This window comes from Poecilia reticulata, linkage group LG15 (genome assembly GCF_000633615.1).
Source record: "Poecilia reticulata strain Guanapo linkage group LG15, Guppy_female_1.0+MT, whole genome shotgun sequence".
NCBI classification, from domain to species: Eukaryota; Metazoa; Chordata; class Actinopteri; order Cyprinodontiformes; family Poeciliidae; genus Poecilia; species Poecilia reticulata.
Window position 1 is genome coordinate 251,359 of NC_024345.1, and position 14,288 is coordinate 265,646.

The 14,288-nt window shown below is 40.1% G+C and overlaps 1 protein-coding gene across 5 annotated transcripts in view; it reads right to left on the reverse strand.

The window, feature by feature from the left end:
• The window catches only part of ltbp1 (latent transforming growth factor beta binding protein 1), a 77,390-nt gene that overhangs the window by 52,017 nt on the left and 11,085 nt on the right, over positions 1-14,288 (reverse strand). For all 5 annotated transcript variants that reach the window (XM_008428984.2, XM_008428986.2, XM_008428985.2 and 2 more), the window contains exon 3: positions 4,683-5,007. In XM_008428984.2, coding sequence (XP_008427206.1) covers positions 4,683-5,007 — 325 coding nt within the window. The remainder of the gene's footprint in view (positions 1-4,682; positions 5,008-14,288) is intronic.

Consider the following 14,288-nt stretch of genomic DNA (forward strand, 5'->3'; position numbering starts at 1 on the left):
ATTACCTATTCAGCTTTTTAAAGTTGAATAGGTAATTCAACTTTAAAAAGTTGAATTACCTATTCAGCTTTTTAAAGTTGAATTACCTGAATAGGTAACTTTAAAAAGCTGAATAGGTAATTTTTAAAAATTCCAAAATTATTTAGTGGGTAGATATAATTTAGAAAACAAGAGTAAAGGTATGTCAAGTCAAGTTTTATTAGATTCTGAGTGTTTTATCAGATGGACTGGAGATGTGAAGTAAAGCACTGCCTAGAGGAGCCATTTGGTTTTGCGAGATCACTTGTTAAGGATAAATCAAATTTGTATCATTTTATAACCACATAAAGCATTGACGGCCATGTTGATAAGTATAAATGGTATCTATATAGGCGGACGTGTTAGTGTTAGAGATCAAGAACTCCAGTAAGAAGGAGTTATCCAGTTTATAGTCTTTGCCAACAAATTATTTCAATCTGAATATTTTATAGTTTCTAAACAATACAGCTCATTTATGGCTTAATTTTATTTTTGAATCCCATCAAAGACATGAAATCACAAGAAGCAGAAATGCACCAAAACTGGATATACTGACCACTGTTAAACAAGAGGTAGAAGAGGAGGAAGAAGTCATCGTAGCAAAAATTCATACACTTGTCAAGTTTTTATAATCCAGATTTCTTAAAAGATTTTCTGTTTTAAAATTGGACTGATCTTTGCAGCACTACTGAGCAGCTTTCATGAAAGGCCAACTCTGCAGCTTGAGACTTTTGTACAAATAATTGTCCTAAAGCCGCAGGCCATATCAAGCAACAAGTCAATGTTTTATTCTGGTGGGAGATAGAAGCAGGTTGTTCTCAGCTTTAATGAATGAATGAGCGCCCATACTCTGAGCTGTAGGATTTGACTCGTGCAGCTGAACCAAAGTGACAGCCATTACAAAATCATTAGCTTGTCACCCATGATTTATGGACTGGACGGAGATCTTTGAGAAGCATTCTTCACCACATTCACCCTCATAACCACTCAAAACCAAATGGGAGTTGGATTAGAGTGCCACCAATAGCTCAGGATAATTGTTGATGCTTGTGCTGACACAAAACACTTGGACATTTTTTCTTCACCCTTCAGTTCACAGTCTTTCTTCTTTTTCCTAACTGCTGGCCAAACATTTTTTATTCCCTTGACCAGTGAGTTAGAAACAAAATATTGTTTGAAAAATGACTCCAAATGTTAGTAATGTACAGGCTCAACTTACTCTTGGACCACCGAGAGGAAACTCTCAATGAATGAGACATATATGCAATAGGTAGTTATCGTAAAAAGAAAGTACACCTTTGTTCAATTTCAGGACACTAGTACAAAATAAAAAGCATTTGTTCTTTACCAGGTTATGAATTTATTTAAGTCTAACTTCAAATGTTTTTTATCATTGTATATTAAACAGATAAAGCCAAAATAAAAACAAGTTCTATTTGAAGAACTAAGAGCGACTGTTCTTTACATTTCTTTAGTATCTGCAGCAGTCTATTAACTCTACTGATCATTTCAAAAAGACAAAAGACGTAAAAGTTATCAGGCCATATTCTATTTTTAAAGCTATGTGATTTGTATGAACAATGACATGAGGTTTTTTTAGGGCCTGGAGTGTTGGGATGTGGTCCACACCTCTTTAAAAGTTGGTGACAGTAGTGGTCCATTACGTTGTTTGCCAAACACCATTAAACAGAAGTAGAAGAATAGGGTGAACCAATCACAGTTCCTAGAAGTCAATGTCACACCTGCAACGAGGTCAACCACACCTAGCAACGAGGTCAACCACACCTAGCAACGAGGTCAACAGCAGCTGACTGAATCCCTCTGAAGCCAGGACTCCTTGGCAGGAATTTTTAGGTAAAGACAGGAAATCTGCAAGAGGACTCTGAGAATATTTGTGAATGTGGGTTCAGATCTTTGCCAGGATTTAGTATTTATGTACATTCATTTGTATTTCATTATAGATTCCTTCTGCTGTCTCCTTCATGGTCCTGGTTTCTGTTCATGTCTTTGTTTCAAGATTTGGTTTACTTTCTTAAATATCTTTATTTTTGTCTACTACCTCTGCATCGTTCCTGCTTTGAGGCCTGCAGGTGAGACAAATTGTAAGTTTTTGTGCCGTCACAGAAAAATCCAGCTAGGAATATACTACTGGGCACTGAGCTGTACCTGTGATTCCTCAGGGTGCTTCAGTTATTTTTAATTATTTTAGTTGGGGATTTTTAATATAAAGATTTGTATTTTGTGTTTTGCTAGTAATGTACCAAAGCGACTGTAAAACTAAGTGTGCATTCACACCAGCCTTGTTCAAACTTTAGATCCTTTGCCTAAGATAGTTCAGTTGTTTGCTGAAGTGTGAATGTGCAATTAAAGTAGACAAACTCTGGCTCGCCTACAAAACTAAGTCTCAGTTCGGTTGAAGTGAACTCTGATGCAGTTTGAGGGAATGCGTGAATGCCAAACAGGCTGGAGACCACTCCGAAAGCAGGAAGCCAACTACAGGGCATTCTGGGTAAATACAGCCAAAACAAACACGTGTCTAGCGCTAGCGGGAGAAAAGGCTTGTTGTCTTTTGCCAAAGACAAAACAACCACTAAAATCTGATGCGATTGCATTTATGTTTATATTTTCTGAAGAAGAAGGTTGCGCTCTGTGTCTTCTCCAGAGGTCTTTGTGTCGTTTCCTTCAGTGGTTTTTGGCGCAGCACCACCACAAGAAACAAATGTTGCGACTTTGATCCCCAATCGAACCAAGTCTTCTGGACTACCAGGTGTGAGAGTACCCCAACTGAACCCTAAAAACACTTCAGTACTCTACAGCTACTGTAGTTTCTAACCTTGTCCCAGACCTTGTTAAACAGCTGTTCACTCACTTATTGTACAACTTTTCTTGCAAAAGACGGATTTTAAAAAGTTAGTAAATGTAACACAGGACACTTTAATCTGGCCAAGAATTTACTACCTGACTGAAACATTATCCCGAGGAAAAGTTTTCTACCAGTTATTGTCTGGAGTTTTTTACAATAAAACACAGGGAACTTCTGCTCTCTGTGTGAAATAAATCTTCTCTACAAACAAGGAGCAGCTTTCAACCAGATCTGGTAGCGATTATTTGTGCCTTGTACAAAACCAAGAAATCTCAGAACACAGAAATCACATTCATCCACATGCTTCACATCATCATGTGATGTGTGCCAGCATTAATGAGACACCGCGTCGGGTCCCTGACAATGTTTCCATTAACAAACCGGCTCGGAGCAGAAAAGTGGGGAATTGCTTTTGCACCCACTACGTCCACAAACTGGACCTGACAAGATGTTGGAGCATTTTCACCGTGCACACTCTCCACTCATCTGCATTACTTACAGTCAAAACAAACCAACAGCTAACCGCAGCAGGAGCTAATAGCACTTCAGCTCCATGTGTGAAAGAGCGGGGAGCCTGTTTTAGCCCTGATGGATGATGAAATGAGTTGGCAGGTCAACCTTAGTAAGACAGCCCAGGTTATAAAAAACTGAACTAAATACTCTCTGTGCTTCTATTAGCAACAGCTAGCTTGCATTTGCAGTATTCACCATCCTACCTGACACCATGCTGAAATCCAGAGATGAAGCCTGATGTCAGCAGGAGGCGACGTCTGTGACAGAAAGGCTTTGAGCTGTAAATTATTTTCTACATACCAGCTCATAAATTCCCTGTCAATATTTAATCTTCTTCTGTCAGCTGTGTTTTTTAGGGGTCACAGCAGCAAATCTTCTGCTGTCATCTCATCCTGCCCCCTCTGCCATACTAACCCTCTCCATGTCCTAAGGTTTAATCCCTTCCGATTAAACCTGAACGTCTTCAGCTCCGCTGTCCTTTTTGTGCCACTATCTCCAAATCATACGCTACAGTAGGTCTTATTAACATCTAGTAAATCCTTCCACTCTTGCAGTAATTCTGTCAAAAATCTGCCAATTATCATACAAATTTCAAACAAAGTTTTGAGATGTTGCAAAAAAAAAAAAATAGAAAATGCAAATTAGGAGTGCTTCCATTACTGGTTTGAAACAGAACAACCAGTCTACGCAGAGCAAAGGCTCTCACCACCGGACTGGTTGGTTAAACTTAGGCATTTCTCTAAGTTTCATGTCTCTCATAAGGCACAGACCTGTGGGTGGGAAAGTTAAGTACGTCAGAACTTATTCAGCAAAGTTCTTCCCTTTTGCACATCAACTTTCTTTGAGGAAAAGCCAAAAACCACAGCAAATCATAAACTGAGGAAGTTATTTTAAATTTTCTAATGCTACACTTCAAAATAAGCACAAAACAATTGTTAATGGAAACACAACCTGCACAATCATCTTCACCCCTTAGGCATTACTTTTTGCTTTGGGTGTCTGACTTCAGGAGGAACTGGATTTCTCATTGAATGAGATTGTCTGTCTCATATCATACTGTCACACCATGGTGACAGTTTTAATTTTTTTTGTGAAAGTTACATACCGCAAATCTGAATTTGCAGTATGTAACTGAACATAACTGTGAGCACTTACTTCAGCAGTAAGTTTAACAGTGGACGACTACAGTGAATTTCTCGACAAGTCAGTAAGTGAAAGTGTTGAAGTTGGTAAAGTACTACAGGGGGCACATGGCATAATAAAGCTTAAATCAAAGAGCAATACTTACTGCTGCTGGATATGATGCTGGATGTATTGGGGTCTGACAAACTGGGGGCCCGCCTTGACAGTTAACTTCATCTGGGCCAAGTTATTAGTGGAGGTGTAGCTGTTAGGTGGCACTTGCTGAGGTATGGGCCTCTGTGGCACCACATTGTTTCCATTGGTGTGACCGTAAGTGTGATCATTGGTGGGTTCGTTCCCAGGCATCACTGGGCTGGAGTGAGCTGGCACCGGGGTCTGCTCACAGGCCTTCCCCTTGGAGCCCGGTTTGCAGACACAGAGCTGGGGCCTAAGGCACATTCCTCCGTTCTGGCATGGAGGGAAGCAGTTGGCTGCAATACGGAAGGAAACAGAGCAGAAGCAGAGAGAAAAAGAACGAACGAGATTGAGTCAGGATGGTAGGAGATTATCCACCGAAAATTACAAGATACAAAACACTTTCACAATGATTTTATACAATCCATACAAATGGACAGCTTTACTTTCCACTGATAAAACCAGTTTGATTTTACATGAAGCAAAATAAAGGTCTTCCTCAAATCTTCTGAAAATGAAGGTACATACAAACAAACCAAATCTATTTATTAATCCACTGTTCCTAAATCATGTTGTCCATTTGACCTGCTGTCGCTGTCATAATTTGTAATAATAGTGAGATTCTGGGAGCTCTCCTTCCTATCCATCATGTACTTTCGCTGTGTTCTCACCGTTTAATCAGTGTGATATACGCTGTTGTCTGACTTCTTTATACTCTACTAATACATTGGAAAATATACATTAGTCATTTTTAGAACAGCACAATATGATGAATCGCTATATTTCAAGTGTCATGCATTCAGGCCTTGCAGATTTATGATATATCTGGATACTTAGGACCTTAAGTGATTTTTATACACTATGTTCTGCTTGTCCCTAAATCTGTGCTGTTCTGAGATCTCTGATCATTTTTTTCCAGGTGTCTGTTTGATCCACTTCTCCTGTCTGGGGGTCACCCGGCTTTCTCCAGCTCTTAGATGAGTCCTATATATTTGGACGCTTTGTCCTGTTCCCTTTCCATGATGTTTCCTACATTTGGGATGGTCGCATTCATCATAAACTCATAATTTCTGATGCTGATTAATGCCTGCTGGGTTTGTGTCTGAAAGGATCTCAGAAAGTGAAATAAAGCAACTTTTTGATGATATTCTTATTTATTTAACACGAACCGGATTATGTGCATCTCTGAAATTGTCCTCATCTACTGATTAATGAAAAGCATAGATCCCACAACTTCAAACTCACTACAGGAAATCATAACCACTACTACTAACTGATTGTAGCTATGCAGTACCTGTTATGAAATTTTGGGCTTATGTGTGCATCTGTGTGTGTGTGTCATGGGAGACTAGCATAGAGTCTGCAATTACTAGCAGCTCTACTCTCCCCAGGCAGATTATAGGGGTATCCATTTTTCAACTACAAAGCCAATCTCACCAGACGACATGGCAGACGTTCACACACTGGTTCTACTAAACAAAGAAAAGGAGATAAAAGATAGCCGCCTGCAAAACCTCTTACTATTCATTGCAAATGTCTAAAATTCAGTCATTTCCTAACTAAAGCCATAACTCCTGTACTAACCCGGGAGGGATTCAGGAAACCTCCTCACCACACAAAGCATTCAATGAAATGATTTTAATGAAAACTGGAAAACACCCTTTCAAGTCAGCAACCTCAAAAAGGTATGACTGTGTGCTTGAAGTCAGCAGGAGGAATGACTCAGAAAGAGCTAGGCCCTCCTCTCTCTCCCACAGGGGTGTGTCACCCCACAGTGGGCTTGTTAGCCTAATTGGTGGCATTGAGATTTGTGAAAATGATTAATGAAGGGAAAACTAAATAGCTGCTGAGAGACATCTGGCAAATGAACAAAGTTACTCCCTCTGCAGTTGGGCTCCTCCTTTTCTGAAGCCTCAGTCTGATCAAAGCTGATAAACGTGTTCCAGTTTTCCCCACAGTCACCCGCCACAGGAAGCAGTCCAACCATTGAGACGCTCTGGATTTTTGGCGTACAGTATTTGTGTGCAAAGTAATAGCGTTACTTTTTTTTTTTTTTTTTCAAAAATGAATATGAACTGTAATATGGGCTACAAGCAGGGTGGGAAGTTCCAGCGTAATTAAGCAATGAAACTCCACCCTGGGTTTGTAGCCTGTATGAGGCAATTTCCCACTGAAGAGCAGCAGTGTGTCTAAGTGTGTGTAAGAATACAGCAGTAATAAACCAGAGTACTCTGAGGAGATCTGGAAGCACAGATCCTCTTTGGTTTGGTTTGGTTTGCACCAGTCAGTCTTTTTGGAACCTAATGGTTTTCAATATTCTCTGAAAGTTCACCTGCTGGGTCCTGATTTGGTCACTTTCAGTTTGCTTTTTAAGGACTATAACACATACACACTCATCAGCATAGTTCAACTATAACTACAGTAATTGCATCCATCCATCCATTTTCTTTACACCCTTGTCCCTTAGTGGGGTCGGGAGGTGCTGGTGCCTATCTCCAGCTAACATTCCGGGCGAGAGGCGGGGTACACCCTGGACAGGTCGCCAGTCTGTCGCAGGGCAACACAGAGACACACAGGACACACAACCATGCACACACACACACTCACACCTAGGGACAATTTGGAGAAACCAATTAACCTGACAGTCAGGGAGAAAGCCGGAGTACCCGGAGAGAACCCACCATGCACAGGGAGAACATGCAAACTCCATGCAGAAAGACCCCAGGCCAGGAATCAAACCCAGAACCTTCTTGCTGCAAGACAACAATGCTACCAACCCTCGCCACTGTGCAGCCTACAGTAGCCTACAGTAATTGCAACAAAAAAAGATGTTTAAAAATAGTAAGCAAAGAACAGTATTGCTAAAATAAAATATTTATCATAGACCCTAAATCTTTATTTGTGCAACTGAGTCCAAACAAATGTTTGTCTGTTAAGACAATAATTCATTATTGTTCACAAACAGGCATCCAAATGTGGAAATAACAGTGTGTGAGGGCAACTGGCAGGTGCAGGAATGGTACAACGGGTGTGCACCCCCTTTGAGCACATTTCAATGCATCGACTATGAACCAGTAATCATCTTTACTGTTACTGTTACTGGTGTATAAAAAAAACCATCTGAAATAAACAGCTTTTAGCCTGAGGGAATGTAAAGCCTGGTGTCCCGCTTATAATACACTGGGGGAAACCCTGTTTGCATCATCTGACACTTTAAGAATCTCTACCCTCTCCAACACTCCCCCGTCACATGATCACAACAAGGCTTCTCCATGCTGTCCATTAATGCTGTTTATAACCTCTCTTTGGAGTGTGGTAGTTTGGATGACGAGCTCAGCAGATGTGTTTTTCACAAAGCAAGAAAAATAAATATTATGCTTTCCAAAAGTAGAACCCAGTGACAATGTATAGAGAAAATAAATTGAGACCAAGAATGGATCCTTGAGGTACTCCACAAAAAATGGCTTTTGGAGAAGAGGAATATTCTCCCATAGACACAAAACAAAAGACCGGATAAGATCTAAACCACACTAAAACTACAATTGAGACCGACAGTGTTCTCCAGGCTTGATAAAAGAATTCTGTGATTGACCGTACCAAAGGAAGCGCTTGGGCCTAAAGGAGCTAAAACAACTGAGCGACCTGAATCAATAGTTAAGAGGACATCATTAAGAACTCTTAGCAGTTCTGGCTCTGTGCTACGGTGGAATTTAAAACCAGACTGAAATTCTTCGCCAACACTATGAGCATTTAAAAAGGTCTGCAGTTGATTAAAAACAGCCTTTTCTAAAATCCTGGACAAAAAAGGTAATTTGGAAATTGGCCTGTAGTTACAAGGCACATTAGGATTAAAATTCAAACATGCTGCACCACAGCATGTTTGAGTGCAGCTCTTACACAGCTGCATAGCAAAAAGTGTTTTAAAACATGCAAAGTTCTCAGACTGGTGATGTGAAGAATCCCTGACAGGACTGACAGCTGTTAGGTGGCACTATCTTATAATTTGTGCTTGAAGGTTTTTAATATTTAATATTTTTTTCTTTTATCTTAAATGAAAAACGTATATATTTTTTGCACCGTTTTGGTGTAATTGCCGTCCTGATTTTGTTCTTTCAGCAAAATGGCTTCTTTTTGAGTCTGTGTATTCCAGTTAAGGATAAGTGGACATGGATGATATTTTCATCATAATGTGCCTAACCTGATTTATCTGTGGGAATAAATGAATGCTTTAGATAATTTGTTCATTACTGAAAATCTTCAAGTCTTCTTAATTCTTCAGTATCGGTAAATGTTGTTTTAAAAAATGCCGATGTCCAGATATGTTAGAAAAAACTGCAGGTCGAAACAACAGGGGGCAGTTTGACCCTCTGCTCTCTGACTTCTATTCAAATAAGAGATAATAGTTCAAACCTCAGAGAGATTTTTCTTTTTTTTTGGTCTCTGGAAATAATCCACACATATTGTCTGGATATGCTAACAAGGTTAAAACTATGCAGAGATAGACAGACACTGAAAGGTATAACATTTAAAGTTTTAGATGCAGCTGCAGCTCAACAAGAATGTATGTCTGTGTTTTCAGGACAGTTGGGTTACACCCATCTTTCACAACAGGATTACCTCAAAAATTAAAAATGACCTCATTGCTGTGGATCCCCCACAACTCCCAATCCACCCTCTGATTTTACATTAATATTTTGAAATAACAGTGCTGTAAATTGTTCCACCTTGGTTGAAGCCTTTCTTCTCCGTCTAATGTAAATATTTTTCCCCACCCACCCTCAGGCTGCTGGGCCCAGTCTCTCAGGTCAGCGACATTAAAGGCTCAGCTTGGTAGTGATGGGGAAGCAGTATGGACTGGTAATTAGCTTGAGACTGGAAATGCATCAAGCCACTTTTGATGGTTGTTTTAAATGTCATTGCCCTGGTACAACAGCTTGATGTTCTTAAGAACAGGAGGGAAAATTGCTCAGACTTTGGAGCAAATACAACAGCCTGTTTCACCTTGTGTGTGGCGAGGACAGATGTTTGCTGAATTCAAAAGTAGGTAGAAGGGGGAAAGATATGACATCAATGTATGAGGTATTGAATTCCATATTATGAGTCACTGCCGGCCCCCCAGGAGCTCAGATAGACCCAAAAATAAGAGCGCCTGTTGAGAATTTCTGTGTCTCATTAAAGCTCCTGATGGAGGAAATGCTTATCTTCCCACCAGACAAGAGTGACTTTATAAAAAATTTTAAAAATCTATAAATAAATAAAGCTCTTCATTTGTTAAAGACTATACTCTGATGATGTCACATAATAACCAAGACACACACAGAAAACACCACAGACAATAAAAAGTAGTTGGGTGTGCTGTGGTGGTGCAGAGGTTAAGCACAACCCACATAAGGTCCCTTAGTCCTTAACACAGCTGTCGCAGGTTCGATTCCCGACCTGGTGACCTTTGCAGCATGCCTCCTTCTCTCATTACCCTCTTTCCTGTCAATTCACTATCAAATAAAGGCCACTAGAGTTAATAAACCTTTTTTAAAAAAGTAGTCTATTTGAAATATAATTATAAAACAGAAGAAAGAGAAGGTTGTGGTCCTCAGCAAACCTTGAGTCCAAGCAAAGCATGAGATGAGTCCCACTGAAGTCTATTTGATGCTGTTCCTGCTGGGAGCCTAAACTGGTTTAAAACAGTTTTTGTCAGTGAGTGTACTTTCTGGTCTGGTTTAGATCAATGGTTTTCAATACGTTTGTGTTGAAGGATTGGGAGTAATAGTTCTGTTGAATAATAAAAAAAAAGAAACTAAAACCCAAACTATCTTAGATAGTCTGACTCAAAACCTCTACAAAAACTCTGAAAGAAAGAATACTTTTTAATTTTCCTCAACGTCAACAAGACGTTCCAGCCAACTAACGTATGGCTGGAATCCATACATTATTTAGCTTTAAAACAACTGTTTCAGTTCCACCACATACAGCTTTTTTGTCAATAACATGTTCATGACATAAATTAGGCCAATTTGACAAAGTGCTATTATTTCATCCAATTCAACTATTTGACGCTGCATGACTCCCACCAATATGGAGGAGTCATGGGAAAGTTTCTAGATAAGCTTCTGAATCTGATGAGCAACGTGGATCTAAAGCACATGGCTTTATCAGCAATTTTATTTTATTTTTGTCGCATAGTTTGGGAAAACAAATCTGAGCTACCTGGTCTTCCACTTTCTTCCACTTGAAGAAAAACCAAGTGTAGGTGGAGGGAAGATGTAGGTGATGAAATAAAAATGAAACCAAATCCTAGAACATCACGACTGCGAGCAATAATGAGGTTAACCGCAGTAATGTTCGCTATGGGGCGGGTATATGCTTTGCTTATCACATTAGGTGCTTCTTACCTCAGTATGTGACCCTAGTATAAACCAAACATCAGCAGCTTTCTTCAGATAAGTTCCACAGAGGTAGTCAAAATTAGATTTAGACACATAAAATAAAATCGTAACAAAATAAGTTGATTATAAAAGGTAAGTGTGAGGGCGACAATCAACCACTGCAGTTACACACAAAGGTAATGGCTGTGCAGTCGAAAAGATCTGCAGGAAAACCCAATAAAACAATTCTATAACTGCAAATTGCTGACTGATGCATTTTTGTTTCCCACATGCACAGTCATGCAGCATTACTTTGCACAAAAGACAATCTCTGTGCTTTCTTGTGCAAATAGGATTAAATAACCGAAGGAATTTAAAAGAATGACACAACTTCTGTTGCAGATGTGAACAGCCTCACAGCGTGGTGTGGTCTTCACATGATCGTTATCTGTCTTAGAGCTGCTGCACAGTCTCCCAATTACGTTACCACTATCAGTCTGTGCAAATATCACAAAGACTGAATTATAAATAAAATGTTGACTTAATGATTTCAGTTCTCATAAGATTAGTTTTCAAAATACAGTGGTGTGAAAAAGCGTTTGCCCCCTTCCTGATTTTATGTATTTTTGTCAAACTTAAATGTTTCAGTACATGAAACCAATTTAAATATTAGTCACAGATTAAACAAGTAAACACAAAATGCAGTTTTTAAATGGAGTTAATTATTAATGGAGAAAAAATAACTTGCATGGCTGTGTTAAAAAGGGATTATTCCCGCTGTTAAAACATAACTGTGGTTTATCACATTGAGTTCACTGTCTCTAGCCAGACCCAGGCTCGTGAAATAAGATCCTCAAAATCTAGATATTATGCCAAAATGCAAAGAAATTCAGAAAAAAATAGAAAATAGACATCTACCAACCTGGAAAGGTTTATGAATCCATTTCTAAAGCTTTAGGACTGAACCAAAGTGAGAGCTGTTACCCATACATGATGAAAACGTGGAACAGTGGTGAAGCTGCTACACCAAAATTACCCCAAGAATGCAGCCATGACTCATCTAAGAGGTCGCTAAAGACCCCACAACAACACCCAATGGACTGCAGGCCTCACTTGGCTAAGTTAAGGTCAGAGGTCTTACTTCCACTCCAGGACAGAGAGACTTTGCAAAAATGGCCTGCATGGCAGAGTTCCCAGGTCTCAGTTTTTCCAGAACAGATTTTGATGATTCCCAAGAATTTTAGAAAACATTCTGTGGACTGATGAGACAATGGTTGGACTCTCTGGAAGCTGTGTGTCCCATTACATTTGCCATAAAAACATTCCAACAGTAAACATGGTGTTGGCAGTGTGATGGTCTAGGGTCGTTTTGCTGCTTTGGGACCTTGGAAGACTTCATGGAATAAGTGGAACCATGTATTGTGCTGTCAACCAAAACCTCCTGGATGAGAACGTCCGGTCATCAGCTGGTGATCTCAAGCGGAAAGCAACTTGGCTTCTGCAGCAGCACAACGATGCAGAACACCAGCAAGTCCACCTCTGAAAATAAGTCTTTGGAGTGGCCTAGCCAAAGCCCTAACCTGAATCTTGGAGAGATGCGGTGGTGGCAGAGAAAATGGAGGAATAGGCATGCGGTAAAGGAACCGAGGTCAGAGTGGAACTCAGGACTGAGGTCTGCAGCCTCTGTGTATGCCCGGCCTGACCACTGCACCACGCAACACCCCAAAACTTATTTCTTTTTTTAAATCCTCATTTGCTTTAAAATGAGTCAAATTGAGACCTTTTCATATTCCTCGGTTGGCACATAATCCCACACAGCAATCCTGCAGACACCCTGATGCCAGCTCCCTGCTGCAGTTCTCCTGAACAATGCTGCCTGGGAATAAAAAACAGCTAGCCTGTGGTGGCAGTTTAACACCTCAGCAACACGGCAGGTACGTCCATGGCATCTATGGAAAATGTAAGCAAAACTGTTGCTTGAAGGGATTTTCCCTTTGAGGCAGACAAACAGCAAATGAAGTTCTTATGAAGGCTGAACTAAGCAGCAGTGGCTGAAAAGCCAAGAAGCACTGGAAACTTGGCGAGCCTTGATGTAGACCAACAGTCTGATGTTTATGAGGAATTTAGAACGGTCAGTAAATCTCCTGTATCTGCAGCAGAGTAGGATTAAACATGCCGGACAACAGGGGCTAGGGGGCGATTCTGTTTCAAAGGGGTCACATGAGGACACAACACAACTGACCGTCCACACGTGGATGGTGGTGCAGCGATCATGGATGATGGTAGCTTTTATACTTTTTTCAGTGTAAAAGTTATCACTGGCTTTTATGCCTCCCTTTACTATCTAGAGTCTCTGCAAGAACAAGAGCATCTCCAACAATTACAATATGCCTTAAATGAGGCTTGTTTGTAAGTTTAAAAGTACCTTTTATAAAATACCAACCTTTAAGCAGGCATAAATGTTTTTTATAAAACCCCCATTTCTGCATTAAACATAATTTTTATTAGTCTGATGTAATATTCTAGCCCTGAATGTCATGTTTTCATTAACTATAAGCTGAGAGTCAGAACAGATCATTCTGTGTGGAATTAATCTAATATGCTTCACTTGGGGAATTAAGTTACTGAAATATATAAACTTTTCAATAATTTTCAAATGTATGTAATATGACTGTATATGCCATTTATGTGTGACTGAACAGTAAATAATGAAGTGAACTATATAAGTTATTTTGTAGAGTCACATACAATATTATTACATACTTACTTCATTTTTATTAACAGTGTGTGAGGCGGCTGGGAGCAAGACTGAGACGATAGAAAAAAGCAGCAAAGATTCTTACTTTCCAACATGTTTTTGGCTTATTACAAAGTCTGGCACTTACATGTGAGATTTAATTCCACCTGACCAACAGCAGATGGTACTGGCCTGTGAAACCCCGAACGAACACCGCCTCTTTAGTCGGTGCATTGTGCCAGGAAAGGAGCTCCAGCTGTCAATTATGATAGAACAATTTATATGATTTACACATAAAAATTCTGACCCTATCTCCCTTAGAGATAGGGTGACTGAGGGAGTCATCCCTCCTGGATGACTTCCTCAGTCATCCAGGAGGGAGTCAAAGTAGAGCCGCTGCTCCTCCACGTCGAGAGGAGCCAGTTGAGGTGGCTCGGGCATCTGGTAAGGATGCCTCCTGGACGCCTCCCTGGTGAGG